Here is a 14098-nt window from a genome sequence, read left to right as displayed (position 1 = left end):
TGATTCACTTGGGGAGTAGAGTTGCTTTCAGCCCAAACAACAGTCTGTTTAAATAATTGCACAATATTTTATTTCATAAATGTTTATAGGTTAGCAGATACTGCATACCCTTTGTTTATAAAATATGTTATTGTTTGTCTGCTGGACGTTATGTACAATCTAAGGTGCAGAGGGAAGTTAGAAAACTTTGCATTCATCCTACCTGGTTTGTCTGGCATCAATGTTTTATAGTCAGTTTTTGTGTGAAAAAATGAAACTGAATTTTTCTTTATTACAGTTCACACGTGTGACTTATATGTAATTTAAAAGTTGAGCAATCAACACGAGTCTGTTAAGCAATCTACAAAATCTTCAGACCCAAGTTCATAACTTTTTTAAATCAAGCTCTGTAATCCAGCTCAATTTGAATCATTACAGCAACAAAGCAAATGTTGTGCTTTCATTTTAAGGAAAAATTTCTGTCCCCCTTGATCAGCACCGGATAGAAATCGTTGGCGGCAGGCTGCCATTACTGACCACGGCTGTAGTTTATCTGAGGACACAGAAAAAAGACACGTTCAACTTGGTCCAACGACTGAAAGCACACGGCTCCGCCCCCAATGACTGCTCCAGAGTGATTTTAACCTGTTTATTTAAAATGTAATAAATCAAATGTATCAAGCGTTGAAATCGCAGCAAATTTGAACTGCACTTCCACGGGCCCTGAACAATACACATGCTAAGTGTGAAGCTGATAAGATAAAGATAAAGGGTTTGTGAAATATGAGTTTCACAAACACACAGAGAGACATTTGTGGAATTAGTAAGTAAACTAGTTTGACTTGAAAAGAAAACCCACACCCAGTCCACACCCTGAACTCGCTTTATTAACACAACGTTGGGTCGTCAGACCTATGTAGCAACTATTTAAAAAATACATATTCATATTTTTTAGAGAAAAGCTTCAGCCTGATCAAAATCATCCAACCAAATTAATCTTATAAATCTTATAATCAGAACAGAAGAAGTAAACCATCAGTACAGCTAATACACAAAACGTCAAATTGTTGATCAAACAGATCTTGATCTTAAGAATGGTACAATAAAATCATCAATTCATTTTGCAATGGTGGAAAGGAGAGCCCAGAAAACAGTGGGTCACTGAGAGGAGAAAATATCCTCTCTGGGGACCTTAAAAATAAGAATTCAGAGCACTATCCAACATCAACTTTTATCACAGACAGCAGAAGTAAAGTTTGCCTACTTTTGCCGCGTCGTCCCAGAGCTGAATCCCTTTCAGTTGGACACAAAGTTGTTGTTTCAGCACTGGCTTCACTCGCAGCTCTCCCAGTGAGGTGACGCTCCCCGGGATGCAGCAGTTGCTGAGCAGTGAGGGTCAGACAGCAGGGCTTCTCAGCTGATCTGGAAATCTCACTGCATGGTTGACTGAGCAGAGTTTTAGGGCTGACGATGATTCCTGCAAGCAGGCAGAAGTTGGTAGGCAGTACAGCCTTTACTGGCTCCTCGGCTTGGCACTCAAGTGAGGCAGCGGCAGGATCAGACGCAAGTGGAGCAACAGCCTCGACTGACTTCTTATTCAGGACTCACTCTGCAGTTGCATGACACCACATGGGACCATTGGAAAACAATACTGAAGGGTAACAACACTGTCTCACCACTGAGGGACAGAAATCTTTGGCCACACACTCACAGCAAACTGCATTTTGAGTTCATTCTTTGGATGGGTTGTGTGGGAATTGATTCCAATATATAACACATTGTTACTTCTGCCAAGGAGGCTATGTTATCACTTTGTTTGTCTGTCTGTTAGCAGCATTATGCAAAAACAACTGGACGACTTACCACAGAATTTAGTGGAAGGATGTGGTATGAGTCAAGAAATAACCCAAACAATTTTAGGGATCCAGAGCCAGCAAGCACGAGGCAAACTGCGCTGCACATAGAGCTGCACTGAGCTATACAATACTGCAATGGAGCAAAACACCAAGTTAGACATTCCTTATTTTATAATGAGAAGTATAGGAAGAAATATTTTTGGTTCCTCATGAAACCGTGGCAGGACAAAGTAGAATAAGTCAGGCTGCCGCCACAGTCTAGATAATTAATGGTAAACACTGTTTGACATGGTGAGAGAGGGCATTGGCCTTGGCAGAGGTACGCACTCTCAGAGCGAGCTAGTTTCAGATTGGATTAAATTTTAATATTCGATTGTGCTTTAATCGTTTGTTGCATTTGCATTTTGAGATTACTCGATTTGTCACTGGACCGTGGAAGTGTGGGTGCTGAGGGGGGTGCTGAGGCAAGGAAAAAGAGTTTTCATTGAAGTAACATTTTGAGAGTAGTGTTGTTTAATTTTTTTCTGGTAAATCATTTCAGTTTCAAGTTAATTTCATTTGTAGAACATTCAGTTTATTTTCTGTCGACGGCGAGAAGAAAAAGAATAAACCTGTATTCCATGTGTGAAACATGTAAATATTGTACCATGCTGCTTTGACATGTAAGTTGGTGTTTAAATTGGCTGTTTGCTGTAATAGTGTGTGAGTAATATCTTCTAAAACTGGTTAAATATGTTGTTGAGCATTCAAATTAATAGCGAAATGACAAATGTTGTGCTGCTGTAGTGCATTTAATATGACATCATGATGTAAACCCAGCTCTCCCAGCTCTGACTGATTTCCAGGCTCCCTGTGGATGAGCCAAAAGTAGATATCCTTTTATTTATATCCATAAACATCTTTTTATTGATTTTTCAGAAAACATACTACTACTATTATCCTCTCTGCCCACTCAGTCTAAAAAATATGCGCTATAAAATTTACAATCAATTTCAGAAAGTGTCAAGGAGATCAAAAAGAAAGCAAATGGATCACCAGGGCAATAAAAGATAAAAATTAAAGCTGGGATGGATGTGTTGCCTGCTTGGCAGCAGTTCAGAAGGTGGGAGAGTGTTAGCTCTTTAAAGTCTCAGCAAGGATTTTTAAAGTTAATTTAAAACCGCACAGCAGACTGGAGCAAAGGTTCAAACTGCTACTGGTATACCTTCTGACCTGGTTCTGCACTGGTAAACCCGGATAAAGCTAAGGTACGGTTTCGATGGACAAAATGTGGGAGAAGATCTCAGCTGCAACAGGTGAAAAAAGTTCAAAGTAAATCGTTTTCTTTAATATTATGAGAAAAAGGCAGATCTGAGAGCACGAGGACACGACCCGAAGGCTTTTATCTCGAATGTTGCAACTTTTAAGTCATTTCTTGTTTTTTATTTGATGATTCAGAGCCGTGCAAGATTAAAGCGATGAAATGAGAGAGCGAATGACATTGACCACGGGGTCGACTGCAAAGAATAGAAGTTTACCTCGACCGGCTGCTTTATGAGCCGCATCGTACATAATACACCTACATGTCGCAGAAATGAGTTTCACTTAAGCAGACATATAATGCACGTCCTGACAGCGGCGGTGTCACAGATTTGATTCTTTCTCATTAGGCTTTCTTTAATCCTCAGGAGACCTCGTGGGCAGAAGTCCTCTCCTCTAATTGTAAGGTCACAGCCACGACCGCTGCCCTCTCATGTCCATGCATGCATATTAAAACGCTGCACAGCAATAATAGCTCCCTGCTGAAGTTAAACGGCTCACTTCACTTAACCAAAGGCTGGATGTGACCCGAGGGACTTCTGACCTCACACGCTGTCCTTAATAAACAAGGAGGCAACTTTACAATTAAGTCAGCTTACTGGTGTCTTATATAGCTTCAGAGCGGCCGAGAAAAGATAATGATGAACTACTACAATACATCTGTATAAAATTAATTGCTAATTATATACAAGTACAAATTAACTGAAAAAATACAATTATACGATACAGGTAGACTAATGTTACAATAAAGCCCCTTTCACACAGGACAAAAAAAAACAAAAACATCTGGATTCATATGTATATTTATAGGTTTAAAAGGAAAGCTTAAATGTGCCGGATTTGGCCACGCAGTATTCAATGTTGAGTACAATATTCATTCCCGGGTCTCCAGCAGTTACAGATATTTATCAGCTCTACTTTGTATTGGCTCCACTTCCTGTCTGCAGAGACGTAAACATACCAAGGTGGACATGCACATTCTCACCCTTTCTCTCTCTCTCTCTGTGTGTGTGTGTGTGTGATTTGTCTTTTGGAGCACAAAAACACTAAACATCGCATGACTACACTTACGATGCTCGCCATGCATATTAGCTGCGAGTCGCCATGCAGGCCAGTTGAAAGTGCTGCACTTGGGAATGTCCGCAGCCCCAAAACATACATTTACTGACCAAAACATCTTCTTGCATGGAGACGCCGAGACTGGGAGGAGAGCCAAAGCTATGTAACCAGTCTACACAACAGCTGGCAGCTATCTCTCAGTCTGACCAGGAAGGCAAACTCATCCACTGCAAATGTGAAACGTTTACTTTTTTTAGGAGGTTTACCTTTGTTTAATAAAAACTACAGTTTTGAGTGTAAAAGGTGTATAATTGGAGAGCGGTTTGTGTGTGTGTGTGTGTGTGTGTGTGTGTGTGTGTGTGTGTGTGTGTGTGTGTGTGTGTGTGTGTGTGTGTGTGTGTGTGTGTGTGTGTGTGTGTGTGTCTGTGTTGCTGTTCCGTCTAGAAAGCAGCTGACTTCATGAAATCCTGAAGAAATCTATTTCTTAATGAGGTCTTTCAGATGACACCAAGGTTGAGCCGTTCCTGGCTCTGGTTTGGACTTCCTCTCTTTTTTCCCCCTGGCACATATGCTGTGAGATACACTGTGAGATATACAGTAACTGTGACAGGGTTCGAGGTTCAGTACAACTCTGCTGAATCTGCTTCACTGTTGCTCTACTTTGCTGCTGTTTTTTAATGTAATAAAAAAACTGCACATCATGCCTATATACAAGGTAGAGTAATAGCACCGCTGGCAAGATGTAAAGACAACAAATGCAAGAAATTAGATTTTGTTCAAATGTTCTACGACCACATATAGGATCAAAGATATATTACAAGACTCAGTGCACTTTATTCCATCTTCACCCTCTCAATACCTGCCTCTTGTACATGTAAGGTCATTTAAAATACAATCAGAGCTGATGTTTGTTCACAATTTACTTGATTTGATCATGTAAGGTCATTTCTTTTGTTTTATGGAGTAGGCCAGTTAGATTTAGACTTAAAGAAAAACAGATTATACATTTGTTATGTATTACCACATGATACGGTTGGGATGAGACTGTCCTCCAACCTCTATTTGCCCCTCCCCTCAGACAGGCGTGTGCCAGTGGCAGGTGTGATGAGCCTTCATCGTCATGGCACCACTGATAAAAACATGGTTGTCGAACAGTCATTATTGTTCAAAATGGGAAATAAAGTTGTCTCCAGTGTGTCAGACCTGGGTTTTGTCAACCCATACTCTTCCTAGCATTGTTTTTATTGCTCTGTATATTATGTCACCCAACTTCATCCAATGTTCCCGTCACTTGTGATCACCAAACAATAAAACGTAACTAATGGTCATAATAAGTGCTACTACCTAAAGAGTCCTTTTATTTTTACAAGCCTCAAAAACCTCCTTGTTGAGCTTCCTCCTGTAGCATGCCAATTCTCCTACAGATCTCCTACCTACTACCAAGTAGTTGTAGATACACTAAAATAAACCAGTTGCAGAGCAAAAAAAAGGTTTGCATGAAATCAATGGATAACTAGAATCTTACTCAGTAGAGTGTAGAGCTCCGCCAAGGCCCAACAGTCCCCTTATGAAATCACATTTAAATTCACTAGATCCGGATTAGACCCTCATAAATATCCGTCCCCTAAACAAGCCTTATTATTTTCTTTCAGATTCATGAGCTTTTCTCAGAGAAATCAAGGAAAATGTTGAATAACACTCTATCCTAGCAAAAAAAAAAAGTGAAATAAAGATCCTGGATCTGACCCCTGATTTCGATCCACACCAAAATTTAACGGGTTCTTTCCTAAACCACAATCCTTTTACCAAGTTTCGTTGAAATCATTTTGGTAGTTTTTTGGGTAAAAACATTGATCACACATTATTGATAATTATTACTGATCATGTGCATTTTAAAAACAATGACTTAGGTTGATGGACTTGTTTAAATGGCTTAAACTACTGGGCAATAGAAGGTAAAGTTATCTTTCTTGGACCATGTTTACTTCTATATTGCTCATGTGATGTCAAAGATGATAAGCACTATAAGGACAAGAGTATTTGGGCAAGAACAGAAAGATGTGTAGAACCAGCTGAGATAAGGCTGCAGAAAATATTTTAGTGTCTGACGCCAAGAAGAGAATGAACGCTCGTGACTCTTGGCGGTCGCTGCCACGGCGGAGGGCCTGACGGTTTGCGAGGCAGTGAGAAAGGTTGAATTTGAAGTGGCTGATTACAATATAGCTCTCCTCCTCAGATTCTGCCCCTCTGCCTAAGAAAGTGGCGACACCTGTTCGCTGTGCCTCGACAGTTTGACGCAGAAAGTCAAGAAGAGCACGTGATGTGCGGGACAGACAGGTGAGGAGAAGTCGCTGGGCTGCCATCACATAATAATCTCAGTGAGACAGCTGGCCCCCACATATCAAGAGGGGGGGAAAATGAGAACTGCCAGCAGACTTGCAGCTTCCTTTGTCTGTGTGACTGCGACATGTTGACGTGCATCAGGGGCTGTGCTGTTTCCAATCAGCTCCAAATTCATCCGCACACGGTTTGTGAGGGAATGAGACACGTTATTGTGAGACTGTGCATAATAATGCAACCTGCAACACAGACACACGCCAGGATAAACATAGTATTTATGATTTAATGATACTTTGCTAAAGTGTGCTGTCCATCTATCTGATTTCTCATCTGTCCTCTGTGCAGCTGCAGCCTCTCGTCTTTTGTCTCTCGTCCTACTGAAGTCACTGTATGGGCTTCTGCTTGCTGGTAAGTCACCAGTGACACCTCCGGGGTGTTAATTGTGTTTCGCATGTGCGGAAAGAGAGAAAGAAAGAGGAAAATGAGTGAGTGAGTGTATGAAGAAGAGAAAGAGAGGGGCGGAAGAGTTGCAGATTGTCAGTGTCTGGCTGTCTGGGTGGGTGTGCCTGAGAGGCTGCAAAATCATTTAAATTGGGGGAAAGGAATGCAGGAATGCTCGGTGGTGATTCTGATCGGAGCCAAATTTCTCTGTCAGAAAAGTCCCCAACCAGCCGCCTTGCAATTTCACAGTGATTGGAGAAGGAGAGGGGGGGAAGAAAAAAAGAAGAGAGTGAGGCAGGAGAGACTGAAAAAGGGAAGAAAATAGAGGAAGAGAGAGGGGTAGACATGAATAGAGAGTAGAGGGAGAGGAGTTAGAGGGAGATAGAGGCAGAGAGAAGAAGAGTATGGTAATACTGAGTTCATTTTTGTTGGCAATTCAGCGGCGGGGGGAGAAGAGGAACAGTGCTGTCAGATGAGTTTCCTTTCTTTCAAAAAAAAAAAATAAAAATCAGCTTTCCAGGAAAAAGCACCTGAAGTTAAAATCACTCGTCAGTCTCGTTGTCTCCATTCAGACGAGTTTCTTTAAATTATTATTCATGTCCTTACTTCCACGGAGGGCAGGGTGACACATCATCAGACAGATGATGAGTTAAATTCATAAATTCATAAATTCGGACAATTTGGACGCTCCGGTCGGACTAAACCTTCATGTCGGAAATGTTACAAGAAAAGGAAAACCACGTGAATACGCAGGCGAGAGCTCACATGCACTTTCGGGTTTTTCTACAAAACAATGAGTCACCGCTACTTCCAATATGGCTCTACCGAGAGCAAAGCACATCCTTGCGGCTCTTGATTTATTACACGGTGTTGACACAAACAATGCGTCTGGATTTAATGTGTGTGAGGGCCCCACTGTATCCCAGCAGAGTGGCATTAGGGCTACTGAGTGGAATGGCAAGTAGGCGCCCTGTCCTTGGACCAGAGATCCAGGGTGTAAGCCCCTATGTTATCAAGCATCTGTCCCGGTGAAGCCTCCAACACTGAGTCACCAGACACAGGATCCAGGGAGCTGCTGTGGCGCTGAGCTACCTGACGTCCCTGCACAGACAGTGTGTTTCACTGCAAATCCCTGCTTAATATCAGTGGAACTATACCAAAGGTGAACGTCAAGCATACTTCCTTGTTAGGATGAGTCATTTTCCACTCAAGGCAGGCAGTGGGCTTTGAACATGGTGGGGATAAAAACCATATATTTATGTCAAATAATGTGCCTGAGGAAAATCATCTGAAAGACAGACGTATTAATATGCACAGTATGAACGAGGATGGCACTCAGGAGAACGCATACCTCTGCTTAGGCCCAACAGCCACATCAAATTACACACACATAGATATGAGTTCCCTAAATATGTCTGATCACTTCTCTAAAGATTCATGAATAATTTCTATAGAAAATGTTAAAGACACAATGTTAAAGACAGAGGAAAAAAATTCTTGGACCAGCCCCCTGATCCGGATCCGCACCGAAATTTAATGGGTTCTTTCTTTGTAACCATGCGGCATTCTCCAACAAACCAACAGCAAACAAACCAACCAACAAACTAGAGTCTCCTTATGAAGACCCATTTAAATTCACTAGATCTGGATTTGGATTTGGATCTGCACCATGAATGTCATTCATCAACATGTCTGACTTTTTCCATCAATATGATTCCTTGGTAAAACTGTGAACACGTTGAGGAGTGCCCTGTCTTGCAATGTTGAAGAAAATTAAAAAGAAGTGGTTGGATCTGCACCCGGATCTGGATCCACACAAAACATTGTATGGGTTCTGCATCCTTCCACCAAGTTCTGTGTTAATACGTTTTTCTTTAATCTTCGTTAGTAACAACAAACCAGCCAACCAAAGGACAGGGGTCATAACATTTTATGATGCGAAGACCGTGTACTTAGAATTTTGATGTTCCTGAAGAAAATCATCCAAAGACTATCAGTCGTATTAACATGAATCTAATCTGCTCACAAATCGTGGAAATATGTTGATAGTCAAACCTCAAAGAGCAACTCACCTGCTTTATCTTTCAAAATCTGCTCTGATTTTAGGTTTAATCTCCCTCACGTTTTGCTTCCCTCTCTCCTCTCCTCTCCCTCTGTTTCCCTCCTTCCTCCTCCCTCTCCCACTCCTTCCTCTCCCTTGTTGCTCCCCTCCAGGTCTCTGCATCTCTGACTTACTCCTGACCGTCCTCGCCTCTCTCCGGTTGCTGTCCTTCTGCATTACAGTGGAATAAAGTCGTGATCATCTGTGCTGAAACGGAGAGAGACACAAGATAGCTAAATAACCCGCTTCTTGTTTCTCTCCTCCCTCCTCTCTCCTTTATTAGTTCCTCTAACCTCTCGTTGCTCCTTCCGTTGTTCCTCATATTCCTTCTCCTCTCATATTCCCCAGTGTTCGTCTCTCCTCCTCTGTCGTTTAGGCATAAATCAGCAGTAATCAATATCACTATCATAATAATTATCCTCATTTACACCCACAATGCAAAGCACAAATTGCAATGTTAAAAAAGGGTATGTGTGTGTGGTTTGCTATATGTGTGGGTGTGATTGTACTGTGTGCGTTCAGTATATTTGAAATGTGGTTGTGTGTCAGTGCACACCCACAAAGTGTCTCTGCTCCTAGTTTATCTCATTGTTTAAACAGCACTGCTTTAATTAGGACAGGCCTGTCTAACTGTGTGTGTGTGTGTGTGTGTGTGTGTGTGTGTGTGTGTGTGTGTGTGTGTGTGTGTGTGTGTGTGTGTGTGTGTGTGTGTGTGTGTGTGTGTGTGTGTGCGTGGGTGTGCGTGGGTGTGCGTGCATGCGTGAGTGTGTGTGTGAGAGAGAGAGAGCAAGTGCGTACAAGTGAGTAACACCGTCTGTGTGTGTGTGTGTGTGTGTGTGTGTGTGTGTGTGTGTGTGTGTGTGTGTGTGTGTGCGTGTGTGTGCGTGGGTGTGCGTGGGTGTGCGTGCATGCGTGAGTGTGTGTGTGAGAGAGAGAGAGCAAGTGCGTACAAGTGAGTAACACCGTCTGTGTGTGTGTGTGTGTGTGTGTGTGTGTGTGTGTGTGTGTGTGTGTGTGTGTGTGTGTGTGTGTGTGTGTGTGTGTTACCATAGTGCCCCCATGTGGAGAAATGTATATATTCTCTAGTCTTGTTTCTCTCAACACACGCGCAGACACACTCACACACTCCAATGACACGGTGTTATATTTAGAAACACAATTTCATGCTATCAGCACTGGCTAGCTATTCCATTTAGATAGCAGCCGTCTACATGTGTGTGTGTATGTGTGTATATGTACGTGTGTGTGAGTATGCGCTTATGCGTGTGTGTGCAGTCGTGTGTCTGTATGTATGCATCTGTTTGTGTGTCTGCGGGTGCACAGGCTATCGGTGTCTTTCACAGAGACAAGCCCTCTCCCCAAGTTTGTTGAAATTGAAAGTTTGTCGTCATGGTAACATTTGGATTCTCGGTAATTATGTTGATTAAAAATGTGAAAATTAATTAAAAAGTCAGGGAAATGATCTCACAGCAGATGATCAGCGAAACATCAAAATGATTCAGATCTCTGTCTCTCCTCCTCTCTCTCCCACTCCACCACTCTCGTTTTCATGCACTTCAGAGGTCCTCGAACGCCACGCAGCGCTGAATTATCTACGTTCATCTCTCGCACTCTTCCTCACTGTTTATGTCCAGTTGGAATTTGTCTATGTGTCCATAAAGGCGGTGGCCGAGATGCCAATGCAAAAGCCACAACACCAATGCAAAAGCTACAACACAACCACAAAAGCCACAACACAACCGTTAAAGACGCAAACAACCACAAAAGCCACAACACCAATGCAAAAGCTACAACACAACTGCAAAAGCCACAACACCAATGCAAAGGTCACATCACATCGTAACAGCTACAGCACAACCGTTAAAGATACAGCACCAATGCAAAAGCCACAACACAACCACAAAAGCCACAACACAATCATTAAAGACACAACACAAGTACAATAGTCATAACACCAAAAAAGCCATGACACCAATGTAAAAACCGTGACACACCCGTAAAAGCCACAATATAAGTACAATGTGACTTTTACGTTTGTGTTTTCCATTAATGTGCTTGTGTGAGACGTCTCGGCCACCGTACATACAGTAAGACACACAACACAACACAACACAAGTACATAGGGACACTGTTCCCCTCTCCCTCATTCAACTCATTCCCAACTTGTTAACAAGCATGACAACACTCATCTCATGCTGCCAGAGCCGACACATCAGCAGCAGAAGTGACACGAAACAATAGCGACTTCTCTCTCTCTCTCTCTCTCTCTCTCTGTCTCTCTCTGTCTCTCTCTCTCTCTCTCTCTCTCTCCCTCTCTCCCCCTCTCTCGTTCGGTCTCTCCGTTACTCGGGTTCTCTCGCGCTCACGATCCCTCTCTTGTTCGCCATCTCTCTTTCTCCCAGACAGACAGAGTGAACAAACAGGCTCAGCAAATTATAATCTCTTTCTTTTATTAGCAACGGCAAACACAGAAACAATGAAGTTACCCTGCTACCCTCCCTCGCCCCCCCCCCCCTCTCTGTCTGCTGCTCTCCTCTCATCAGCTTTAATGAACCACAAATCTCATCAGCCATCTTTTCATCAGCGCTGCCATCACTACTTCCTGCTCAACTCTTTAAACCCGACTCCTGGCCTAATATCAGCTTTTGTTCCTGCTGTCGGCTGCTGACCAGGAGGACTGTACATTATTAATATCTGGTTGTAAGGTAGAATACATATACATTTCCCAAATATACATATATTTGAATTTCCTAATCGTCAGGGTCAAAGGAATGAAGTCTAGACGGTCTCCAGCGGCAGAAGAGTTGTTGCTCCACGACTCCGTGCTTCACTGCCAGCTGATCTTCAGCACGTTCAGTATCTCTCCATGGTGATATCAAAGAGATCGCGGCATTATATATTTGCAGCGAGATCAGTTTTTAGTGCTGAAGAGGTGGCAGCATAATGACAGCTTTGTACAGCCTGAGATTTTTCTCCCTGTACCTGCGCATAACATGTTCTCTGTGAAAGCCTGCAGTCTGTCTCCCAAGCAGGTGAAAACATTACAGAGCATTCATCCGCATTGTTGGGTGTTGTGCAGTCACGACGTCCTTGACCTCCATTTTGTATTTTTGTGCATCATCATGCTTAGAGCTTTTTGGAAACATGTGAAGGAAATCCTTCATGTATAAAACATGTGTCCTGACTGTGATACCAAGCCAACCCAATGATCATATGCAGAGCCATGCCTCCCTATAGGCAGCGCCGGCCCACCTCCCTCCACAGGAGCACGATGTGGCTTGGCCCTGTCTTCAAAGTGTGTGTGTGTGTGGTGTGTGTATGGGGGGGGAATTAAGAAATTCTGCCAAGGGTTTCATAAAGACCACGTTAAAGATGCAGGAATCAATGAAAAATAAGAATTTCATTATAATTTTCTGCAGGGTACTGATATGGGCACGACAAAGCTATCGTTCTAAATATATAGCTTTTTTTTTTATTGCATAGTCAGACGTGACATATTGTGAGTATCCTGTAACGCTGACGTTCCCTCAGCATTCTGAGCAGACATCTCCACAGTGGTGACCAACATATACTCTGTATAGTGTCTAGTGAATTGATTCAAAAGTGGATTTTTTAAACCTTTAAAACATTTGTACACGAGTTTGTCTGTGAAAACTATGATTTTATTTGTTCTGTTTGGTTTACATTCACGCTGTCAATTCAAAACACATTTCATTCTTTTTCCAGCAATACTTTTATTCAAATTTCAGCTTTAGTCAAGTTCATTTCAATTACTTTTCAGTTCAGTTAAACTCAGACTTACAATACTCATCACATAGCATTGCAGTTATTATTTTTACCTGTCTGGGTTTTCTTGACACTCCATTTCATTAAATTATTTTAATATTTGTCTGAAGGACAGCGCCTGTAAAAGCTTCTAGGTGTGGTCTATGTGTGTGAATATGTGAGTATATTTATTCCTCTTATATCACTTTCATGCTTTTCTACTTCCTCCTGGTGGGAGTGGGGCTCTTCGCACCCTTTCCTAGTGCTGGCTTGGGAGGGGCGGGGCTCGGAGCGGCGGGGGCAGGGCTTGGAGCCGGCTGGCTCTTAGACTGAGGGATCTCAATGGGGAGTTTGGGAGGGATGATTGTTTTAGGAGTCAGGGTTGGTTTCGCCTCAGGGATTTTCTCTCCATGGCGGTACACACTCACCTGGAGAAAAAGGGAGGAGGACATGGTGTCAACAGTATGCAAACATTTCCCATCCACACATTTACTCCACTGCATATATGTATGACAGTAAAATAAACTAGAATAAACCCCCTGCCCTGCCTCCGCCAACTGTAGTGCAGTCTCATCCCTGTGACCTTTGACCTCTGGAATCTAATCAGTTCATCTTGAGGTTGAAGTGACAACTGCTCCAAATTTAAGGAACTTCCCAAAAGGCAGATTTGAGAAATCATATTCAGGAGGATTTGTGAGCCCACTGTGACCCTGACCTTTGACCTTTGACCACCCAAATCTCATCAGTTAATCTGTGAGACAAATTGAACATTTGTTTTAAATTTGCAAGGCATTGACAGGGCGAAAAAGGGTGTGTTGTGAGATCACTGTGACCTTTGACCTTCAAATTATAATCAGGTCACCTTCAAATCCAAGTGAATCTTTGTGCCAAACTAAATTAAATTATCTCTGGGTATTCCTGATATATCATGTTCACAAGAGCATCAGGACATTGACCTTTGACCACCAAAATCTAATCAGTTCTTCTTTTAGTCAAAGTGAGTGTTCTCTGTCGTTGTTCTTAAGATATCATGTTCACAAAAATGGGACGTATGGATGAAGAACCTCAAAACATTCGCTGTCGTGCAGGCATAAACAAGGCCGAAATATGTTGTGGTTTGGAGGATGTCTTTTCTCATTTGACAACATTTTGAGCATTTTGAGTCTCAACAAAGGAAAATCACAGGTCATGACCGTGCAGTAGTTTCATTGTTAAAACTGTGAAATCGGGTTCTGAGAAAAGTCACAAGGTCAAACAT

The 14098-nt window shown here is 42.4% G+C and overlaps 1 protein-coding gene and 1 long non-coding RNA gene across 3 annotated transcripts in view; both read right to left on the bottom strand.

The window, feature by feature from the left end:
- Positions 1-484: 484 nt before the first annotated feature.
- On the bottom strand, positions 485-5244 carry LOC117755289. Of its 2 annotated transcripts, XR_004612572.1 has the most exons (5): positions 5215-5244; positions 4650-4776; positions 1843-1965; positions 1244-1456; positions 485-532 (listed from the first exon to the last, which is right to left on the bottom strand). It is a non-coding gene; the product is annotated as an uncharacterized LOC117755289 (long non-coding RNA). The 2 variants fall into 2 exon arrangements; XR_004612571.1 differs by lacking the exons at positions 4650-4776; positions 5215-5244 and adding an exon at positions 3040-3772.
- A 7471-nt stretch (positions 5245-12715) lies between these two features.
- Positions 12716-14098, bottom strand: part of myom2b (myomesin 2b) — a 29717-nt gene continuing 28334 nt past the window's right edge. Inside the window, exon 39 of the mRNA XM_034574946.1 lies at positions 12716-13268. Within this exon, the coding sequence (XP_034430837.1) occupies positions 13059-13268 (210 nt within the window). The 3' untranslated portion in view covers positions 12716-13058. The remainder of the gene's footprint in view (positions 13269-14098) is intronic.

The sequence above is a fragment of the Hippoglossus hippoglossus genome, chromosome 3 (genome assembly GCF_009819705.1).
Source record: "Hippoglossus hippoglossus isolate fHipHip1 chromosome 3, fHipHip1.pri, whole genome shotgun sequence".
Lineage (NCBI taxonomy): Eukaryota > Metazoa > Chordata > Actinopteri > Pleuronectiformes > Pleuronectidae > Hippoglossus > Hippoglossus hippoglossus.
The sequence above is the reverse complement of the archived record's forward strand: the minus strand, read 5'-3'. Positions and strand labels throughout refer to the sequence as shown.